Below are 9,720 nucleotides of genomic sequence, written 5' to 3'. Positions count from 1 at the left end.
AGTTTATTTTGTTTTCTTTAGAAATAACACCACTGGTTTTATGAAGCTGTTTTAATTCTAGGACATTTAATAATTTTAATTCGGACAGAAATCATGCAACAGTGAGGTTTTCCAGACATTGTCTTGGGTTTTGTTTTTCTGTATAATATTTGGGACACATAATCCCTTCCCTTACTCCCACCCAGGGATACACTATCCATATTAGCAAAACTCCACCCTATTTTGTGGAGTGAATCAATGAAAAAGTCCTAGATTCTACTCCCTCCCTCATTCTTTCTCTTTCCTGTAGATATCAAATCATCTGGAGATATACTGTAACCCAATCAGGATTAACCTGAGAGGATTTGTGGAATCTAATCAGGTAATGACTTCTGATTGGAAGTTAGCAGTTGAAAGAAGGGCAGATGTGATTAGAAAGTTCTATAAAAGCCTCAAGCACCAAAGATGAGACTCAGAAACTTCTCAGTCTTCTCAGTCTGGAGTCACTGCCTGTGTTCTCCCCCAGGACTGAGGACTGAGCAGCCCCAGAACCACATCTGAGCTAGTAAATTATCAACCTCAGGGAAGATATTCTGCCAATGGTCAGTGTGTACTGAAAGGTGGAATGTGATCTGACATGACAGGAAGAGTTTTCCTTTTCTTTTGGTTAAACAAATTACAGGCTTTCCTTTGGCCTCAAAGTGTAGCTTTGCCTTCATCCTAAACATTTTGATTTTGGCTTTGACTTATTCCCTGGTGGCTCAGATGGTAAAGTGTCTGTCTACAATGCGGGAGACCCGGGTTCAATCCCTGGTCTGGGAAGATCCCCTGGAGAAGGAAATGGCAATCTACTCCAGTACTATTGCCTGGAAAATCCCATGGACAGAGGAGCCTGGTAGGCTACAGTCCCCGGGGTTGCAAAGAGTCGGACATGACTGAGCAACTTCACTTTCTATCTAATGTAAATGTCTTATCAAACAGCTTTTCTTGTTAATAAAAGACATCTAACTATTGGAAATGCTATTTCTTGACATTTAAAGTTTTTACTTTATGCTCAAATTGCATCGCTTTTAGAAGGTATCTCCTTAATCCTTCCCAGTAAAGTTAACTTTGGAAACTGAGGACTGAAACTGTGTTCCACATGAACTTCTTGCCCCATAATTTGGGCTGAACATGATACTTTAAATGTTTCACCCAAGAGAAAGGGAGTCAACTTGTTCAGTCTCCTGATACAAAGGTGCAAGAGGGACATACATTAAGCAAACAATGGAAAGAAATTGAGGAGCTATTGGTTGCCTTGCTTTCTTTTTGGTACTTGTGAGATTCTTGCTCTAGTGCTAGAAGAGGCAGAGCTATGGCTTAGTGCCACCAAATATAGTCTGGAAGCCTGACAAACTGAGTTTCTTCCTTTCTGGTTCATCATTTCCAAGGTGATGACTTTGGCTCTGGTTTGATTTCCCTGAAGGATGGGGAGAGAGACCACTGTTATGGGTATGACTGACCTGAGAAGGATGCTTTGTTCCCTTGCATTTTCACAGGATTCCATTAAGAGAAGAGTCAGGATGAGTGCTCGCAACCCACACAGACTTGTGAACTTGGCAGCAATGAGCCTGTTGAGAGATGAGGCCTTGGCCATCTTCTCTTTGGAGTATCTGCCCATGGAGCTCTACCCACCACTATTCATGGCCGCCTTCTCTCTCAGACGCAGTGAGACTCTGATGGCCATGGTGCAAGCCTGGCCCTTTGCCCGCCTGCCTCTAGGGGGGCTGATGAAGAAGCCGCAACAAGAAACCTTAGAAGCAGTGCTGGATGGACTTGATATCCTGCTGGCCCAGGAGGTTCCCCCCAGGTGAGTCTGATCCAGGTAGCCTGGCAGGGTCTTGGGTGTCCTGGAAGGGACTGCTGGTGTCAGGGAGAGTGAATGACCAAAGGGCAGACCAGAGACTTCTGAAAAAGCTCAGAAGCCTTGAGCACTGCTGAGATCACATTGGGAAATACCTTACAAAAGTGTACTAGGAAGGATAGAAGACGAAAAGGACTAGAGGAAAGCGAGCAAGAAAGGAAAGAGAAAAGACAGAAGGTGATAACAGGAATGTGAAGTAAAAGCAAAGATGGGAAGTTAGAATGTTGCCTAAATTCTGAGGCTGTAGTTTCATTCAGTGTGTATTTTAAAGAATCTTAGCAAATCTTCTGTTTCCCCATAGGAAGTGCAAACTGCGGGTGCTGGACTTGAGAAATACTGGCCAGGACTTCTGGAACATGTGGTCTGGAGACAAGTCCTATGTGTCCTCAAGTTCACTGATGGCATCAGTGGCTAAGGACATGTCAAGGGCAAAGCACTCCTTGGCTCCCTTGGAGATGTACATAGATCTTTGTCTCAAGGAAATGACCTGGAGCAAATGTATCACATACCTCTTCTCGTGGGTGGAGCAGCGGAAAGGCTCCATACACTTGTGCTGTAAGAAGATGAAGATTGTTTCAAGGTCTAAGGACACTATTAAGAAAGTTTTCCGAATAGTGAAGCTGAACTGTATCCAGGAGGTGGAACTGAATTTCACCCAGAAGCTGTCCACCCTGGCCAAGTTTGCTCCTCTCCTGGGCAAGATGAGCAATGTTCAGAAACTCATTCTCTCCCCCATTCATAGGTCTGCTGCTGAGGAACAGGACCATCAGGCTCTTCTGCAATTTACCTCTCAGATCCTCAGACTGCAGTACCTCCGCTATCTCCGTATGGAAGGTCCATCTTTCCTTGAAGGCCGCCTGAACCAGATGCTCAGGTGAGGGGACCAGCACTGGTTGAGCAACAGTGAACACATTAGTAACATATCAAATGCATTGTCTCATTTGCTGCTCTACTGTGAAGTGTGGTAACACATAAGTGGAGCAATCAAGGTGTGAGAAAGCTGGTATAGAAGTTCTGGAAAGAGACATTAGGTTAGAAAGCTACAAATTAGGAGGCATAGTTATAGTGTGGGCATATATGGGATTTCTTCTTTGGAAAGAGATATTTCTGTTCAATGACAGGTTAATGAAGATGGCATTGACAAGGAAAAACCTAGATCAAGCTAAAAGAACCTTGGAAGCTCTTTTTCCTCATCTATCAAGCAGAGTATAGCATACTCCACTTCCTCAGGAGGATGAATGAAGATAATGGTTGCACTAGAATGTGCTCAGTAGAGAGCCTGAGACAGAGTCTCCATCAAGTGTGGACACTACTTAATTTTAGTCCTGGGAGATGAGATAAACATGTTTTTAATTCAGATCCCTTCAGTCCAGCCTGGGCTCCAGATGCCTGTTATCTCTGGCCAGGTGAGGCACGCGGAAGATGTGTAGAAACAGTAAGACCCCACACCATGCCTAAGGGCTGCCAATCTTCAGCGACTCCCATCCGGGCATCATCTACATACCTTTTATCCCTGTTCACTCTCCTTTTGTCTCTGCTTCATTACCATCATCTCCAGAATCATGCATTTCCTGTATATTATTTAGTTACATTATTTGCAACCCAAGACCATCTTTAGGATTTGCACTTTAAAAGTAATGGAGACAAAAGGAGAGTGAACAATGACAGAAAGTTTGTAGATGATGCCGGGATGGGAGTTGCTGAAGTCTGGCAGCCCCAGGGCATGGTGTGGGGTCTTATTGTTTACACACATCCTCCAAGTGCCTCACCTGGCCAGAGATACAGGCATCTGGAGCCCAAGTATGGACTGAAGGGATCTGAATTAAAAACATGTTTATCTCATCTCCCAGGACTAAAATTAAGTAGTGTCCACACTTGATGGAGACTCTGTCTCAGGCTCTCTCTACTGAGCATATTCTAGTGCAACCATTATCTTCATTCATCCTCCTAAGGAAGTGGAGTATGTTGTACTCTGCTTGATAAATGAGGAAAAAGAGCTTTCACGGTTCTTTTAGCTTGATCTAGTCACACATGAAAATGGCAGGACTCAGCCTGGAATGAGTCTGGGCATTCTGGATATTGAATTTTATCAGATGGTAACAACAACTTGGTTTCAGACCAATCATTTACCTCTCAAATGGAGATCACTTATCACTCTGGTTTCCCAGAACTAATTACTTGTTTTTCTCTTTTTCCTCCAGATGCCTGAAGATCCCCTTGCACAACATCTCAATAACCAACTGCCTGCTTACAGAATCAGACTTGACCCATCTGTCCCAGAGTCCAAAAATCTGTCAGTTAAAGGGCCTAAATCTGAGTGGTGTTACCCTGACCAACTTTTGTCCCAAGCTCATCCAGGGTCTGCTGGAAAAAGTTGCAGGTACTCTTGAAGAGCTGAACTTAAACCTGTGTGGGATTATGGACTCCCTCCTCACAGCTCTTGTGCCTGCCCTGAGCTGCTGCTCCCAGCTCAGGGTCTTCAGCATGTGTGGAAACCTCATCTCCATGGCTGTCCTGGAGAGTCTCCTGCGTCATACTGATGGGTTGTCCGCTTTACATATAGAGTTTTATCCTGCCCCTCGGGAGAGTTATAGCTCTCTGGGTATTCTTCACCAGGAGAGACTTGCCCAGCTAAAAGCTGAGCTTTGGCAGCTCCTTACAGATTTAGGGCGTCCCAGGAAGATTTGGATTAGCCCCAGCCCCTGTCCTCACTGCGGTGAGAACGTGTGTGATCATCTGAATCACAATGCATAATTATGTAATACCCTGCCTGTATCAGAAGGTGGTTGCCTCTATCAGAAGCATTCTTCTGGATACTTGGAAAAGTCTAGGACATAGGTATATTATGAAGGGAAAGTACACCCATGATTTCTGATACCAGCTCAGTGTCATTGAGAAAAGCAAACATGATCCAGCAGGGGTGCAGGATTCTAGAAGGATATGTTGACTTGGGGAGTTTGGGATTTATTTAGAGACATGTTTATGAAGTCAAATATGAACCTAAATTTCTGGAGGTTCAGTTTTAGACACACATGTTCGAGTTATTTCTGTATGCACAATTGTAGAAATGATCAGAAATAAAGAGACCTTCAGTGTAAACTAATAAATGCTGACCATGATATTATTCTGATTTCTGTGTTTGCATCTCTTGGATCTCTAGTTACTGATGGTGGTGAGGGGAGCACTTTGTTGCCTATGATCTGAAACTCCATCGTTCCCTAGTTATATTTTTCCTTTTGCTTTCTTTACTTAGTTCTGTGGGTTAATACAAACAACAAAGGAAAAATACTTACTGGTCCTCAACAATACATCTCTGTCATGGGTGGGAACTGATATGCATGTTCCTATGAGAAAAATTTTAAAATCATACAGGCATGAAACAATTTTTTTATGTTTATACTATATTTCAAAAGTATATCTTTTGAACACTAGTTCATGTCAATAAAAGTTTCATTTTATTCCCATAACACTTATTGGTCTTCCTTATTGAGGAAGATTAGTGTAGCATGTTTTAACATTAGCATATCAGGTTGTATAATAAAATAGCTGTAATATACAACATATAACTTATACTTGTCCATCTGTTTCTTCAGCTCCCCACTATCTGCTTCAATCAGCTGCAGATCCATTATAACATATTTATTAAAATTCTCTGTATCTCCTCTTTTACTAGTCTATTATGATGCAGAAAATGTTTCCCTTGTTCCCTCTTCTCATATCTAGAGTTGCACTATTATAAATATTCTCTATATGGTTGTAGATACAATTGATGCCCTTAAGATATTTAGCTATGTCTGAAGCCTGGGTTTCCATTGGGTAGTGCAGGAGACACTAATTTTATACAGTAGATGGGCTATAAGATATATAGCTCATTACAGTTATAAATTCATTAGCGTAATGTGAGGAGATATAACACAGTGAGGAAAGACATGACATAAATAATTTGAAAACAAGTTAGGACAAATTAATGACTAGTAAAATGAGTTGTCATCTGGTAGCAGTAATTCATCAAGTTAACAGAGGAGCCTGCTGGAGAAGCCAAATTCTGCAGGAATCAGGTAGAAAGAAAAACATAAATGCTTCATCTTCATTTACAAAGGCATAGGTTATGAATTTGTTGCAGGTAAAAAGAAAAGTTTTGTGGAAAGCAAAGTTTATTATTAGCATGTGTAAGTACCATTGAGCTGAAGTTGGGAGCATAAATAATGCTTTCCAAACCAGTTTTTGATTTGTTCACTTGTTTTAAAATAAGGTACAAAGGTTAGTTATTACATGGATGCATTTTTCTCCACTTTCTAGTTTGTTTTTTTTTTAAATATATGTCCCAAAGTGGCTTTTAGTAAAAGTTCTCTAGGGGTGGGAGGTAGGTTCAAGAGGGAGGGAATATATGTATGTTTATGGCTGATTCATGTTGCTCTACAGAAACCAACACAACATTGTAAAGAAATTATTCTCCAAACATACAATTTTAAAAGAAAGTGAGATCATATTATTTGCAACTAATGGAATCTTGAAACACAGTATCATTTGTACAAAAGTAAAATGCATATTCTCAAAAGTAAAATTTAAAAAATTCTCTAAAATTTTCAAATTTGTAATTTTCTCCAATTTAAGGATTTATTGATGAGTAGTATTTTAAAAACAATTTACACCGATAAAGATACAATAGGCATTCCACAAGACAGTGCAAATGTTGTACCCTTCATAAGCCCTAGAAAGCTTCCTCCCCCAAAATGGTCTAAGAAAGTAAAAAGTCCTTTTTATACAAGTTGGTGAAACAAAGGTTGAGATAACAAAGGTCTTTGAAAGTTGGCAGAGCCAAAAGGCTGCTCGGAATCCCAGTCTATTTGATTGTCAGATGTGCAACATATGTGTACCTTTCTAATGGCAGTGACTGAGATATCAATAGGGGGAAAAAAACCACCTAAAATCAGGTAGAACAATTACATCTCAAAGGATTAGAGAGATAAATGCAAGTTACTCCTAAAAGGACTTTTGTTTCTTTAAGGTTAGAATTCTGAAAAAAGTATTTTATCAGGTTGGCTTTTCCTAACTGTGTGTGCTAAACTATCAAATATGGAATGTCAAAAGGACCCCATTTGGCCCACTCTTGTCATGGGGCCGAATAAAATCTGCCTTCAGACTTAAAGCTGTGTCTGTCTATAATTTTCTTTGGCACAACTTCCACAGCTGATGACTACTCAGGCAGGAAAGGTTCTGAATATCCCTCAGATTCCCACATACCTGAAAATGACCAGCTTGGAGTCTGGCCACTGTTGGAGTTTCTCATATTAGCCCACGAGTTTTCTTCAGAGAATTCTTTTTTGGTTGATTGACTGATTCCTGTTTTTGGCTGTGCTAGGTCTTCATTGCTGTGTGGGCTTTCCCTAGTTGTGGGGAACAGGGCCTGCTCTTAATTGTGGTGCTCGGGCTTCTCACTGTGGTGACTTCTCTTGTTAGGAGCACAGGCTCTAGGGTGCACAGGTTTAAGTTGTTGTTGCCCATGGGCTCAGTAGTTGGAACTCAAAGGCTCCAGAGTTCAGATTCAGTAGCTGTTGCCTTGTGGCAGGCAAGATCTTCCTGGGCCAGGGATTGAGCCAGTATCCCCTGCATTGTAAGATTATTCTTAACCACTGCACCACCACAGAAGCCCCAGGTTTTGTTTTTTTTTTTTAATTATTGAAGCATAGTTAAATCAGATTGTTGTGTTTAACTTTTGCTGTAGAGCGTCTTCAGAGTGTCTTCACTTTGGTGGCCACAGGTGTATAAGAATTGTTTGGGTATCAAATAATGGGTGGGTGAGATGCACGGACAATTCTTATAGAATAAATAGTCTCCCTTTATGCATGACCTTAAATTTCAAAGAAATCTTTATATGATGTATCCCAAAGTAGGAGTCACTCCTAAATGTGGTAGAACATTAAACACCAATAAGAACTTCTGTATTTAGTGCAGAACAGGTGTTGGTATTTATGAAGCGAAAACCAGAATTTTATTTCTGTGCCTAAGGTGTTACCTTGATCAGAATCTGTGTGGAACTTAGCTAGGTCTGAGGAAACAGTAGTGATCTAAAGATACTTGAAAAGCGTCCTTTGAAATTATGGTTTATTTGACTTCTAAGACCCCCAAAAATTGGCTGGGAAAATTTGCCGTCCGGAAAGTGTCCTCAGTGAGAAAAGAAAAAGAAACTTAAAACCTTTCCTGGTGGCACTTGCCTTTGGATGACAGAGTCACTTGGGACTGAGCCAGGTTTATATCTTCTCTGGCTCCAAGTTCCCAAAAAGCTCACAGTACAGGAGTAGCAGCAGCAAGTTGTGCAATTTACCTCTGAGTTTCTCAAGCTGCGACATCTCCAGTATCTCTATCTGGACTCTCACTCCTTCCTTGAAGGCTGCCTGGACCAGATGCTCAGGTGAGTGTGGACTGCTGGCAGAGTAACAGTGAACACAACACTGGCATGTCAGGTACACAGGGTCCTTAGCTGCTTTCTCCCGAGCTGTGGTATCACCTCACCTCTGAAATTAAGGTAGAAGAACAAGCAGGGACACCATGCTGGGTTTTCCCTCATAGCCCAATAGGTAAAGAATCTGCCTGCAATGCAGGAAACCTAGGTTCAATCCTGGGTCAGGAAGATCCCCTGGAGAAGGCAACCCACGCCAGTATTCTTGCCTGGAGAATCCCATGGACAGAGGAGCCTGTCAGGCTACATACAGTCCATGGCGTTGCAAGAGTCGGACACGTCTTAGCAACTAAACCACTGCCATATTAGAAAGCTAAGGATGGGGTGGTTTTGATCCAGCGAGGCTGGGCATGGGTTCTTAAGAAGGGAAATCTTATGTCAGATGACTTAGGAAAACAGGTAAGTGAAGAGAGCATTAAAGAAGGGAAATCACCTCAGACCTGAGCAATTTTAAGAGAATTTCTTGGAAATTTCCTGGTTGTCCACGATTAGGACTCTATTCTTTCAAGGCTGAATGTCCAGGTTTGATCCCTCGTGGGGGAAGTAAGATTGCATAAACTTCACATGTGGTGCAGCCAGAAAAAAAGAAAAAGAAAAAGTGAGGGAGAGAGAGAGAAGAGCTCTATGCTCACAAGGTTTCTGAACACAATAAACTTGTCTCAAATTACTAGTCTCTAAAATGTTGGCTTTTGCTCCAGGTGAGTTAGTTAATATTTAAGAAATGCATGATTCTAAGAGGATGGAAGTAGAGCAGAAGCCAGAGATCATCTGGAACTGCAGATGGTTTACAGGTGATGTGGAGATGGAATGTCAGGCTAAAATTAGACTGGCCATTCTGGGTACTGACCTTCAGAAGGCTGTTAGTATGACCTTGACTTTGGGCCAATCACCTATCTGACAACTTTAGTTCAGCGGTCTTCCTGGTTTCTCAGATCTAATTGCTGGTTCTCTCCCCAGATGCCTGAGAACCCCCTTGGACCACCTGGCAATAACTAAGTGCTGGCTTACAGAATCAGACCTGACCCATCTGTCCCAGCACCCAAACATTTGTCAGCTCAAAGGCCTGGATCTGAGTGGTGTCACCATGATCAACTTTAGTATTGAGATCCTCCACGTTCTTCTGGAGCAAGTTGCAGCCACCCTCCAGGAACTGAACTCAGAGCAGTGTGGGATCACAGAGTCCCAACTTGAGTCCATCCTGCCTGCCCTGAGCTGCTGTTCCCAGCTCAGGACCTTCAGTCTGTGTGGCAGTGTTCTCTCTATGGCCATCATGGAGAAGCTGCTGAGTCACACCACTGGGCTGATCAACTTAAGTGAGGAGTTTTATCCTGCCTCTCAGGAGAGTTACAGCCCTCATGGAGCCCTCCACCTGGGCTGA

At 42.2% G+C, this 9,720-nt stretch overlaps 1 protein-coding gene across 1 annotated transcript; it reads left to right on the top strand.

Annotated features, from left to right (window-relative positions):
• Positions 1 to 1,541: 1,541 nt before the first annotated feature.
• LOC138090278 (PRAME family member 8-like) lies at positions 1,542 to 9,720 on the top strand. Its single transcript, XM_068985780.1, has 5 exons — positions 1,542 to 1,828; positions 2,184 to 2,756; positions 4,084 to 4,598; positions 8,273 to 8,294; positions 9,300 to 9,720. The coding sequence occupies exons 1-5, from the start codon at positions 1,542 to 1,544 to the stop codon at positions 9,718 to 9,720; spliced, it is 1,818 nt and encodes a 605-aa protein (XP_068841881.1).

Source organism: Capricornis sumatraensis, chromosome 14 (assembly GCF_032405125.1).
Source record: "Capricornis sumatraensis isolate serow.1 chromosome 14, serow.2, whole genome shotgun sequence".
NCBI classification, from domain to species: domain Eukaryota; kingdom Metazoa; phylum Chordata; class Mammalia; order Artiodactyla; family Bovidae; genus Capricornis; species Capricornis sumatraensis.
The sequence above is the reverse complement of the archived record's forward strand: the minus strand, read 5'-3'. Positions and strand labels throughout refer to the sequence as shown.

Excerpts from the sequence above, each read along its gene's own strand:
- LOC138090278 (XM_068985780.1), top strand. The coding sequence starts at position 1,542 with ATGAGTGCTCGCAACCCACACAGACTTGTGAACTTGGCAGCAATGAGC. Across the intron at positions 1,829-2,183 it reads GCCCAGGAGGTTCCCCCCAG|GAAGTGCAAACTGCGGGTGC; the intron begins GTGAGTCTGATC and ends GTTTCCCCATAG. Across the intron at positions 8,295-9,299 it reads TGCCTGGACCAGATGCTCAG|ATGCCTGAGAACCCCCTTGG; the intron begins GTGAGTGTGGAC and ends TTCTCTCCCCAG.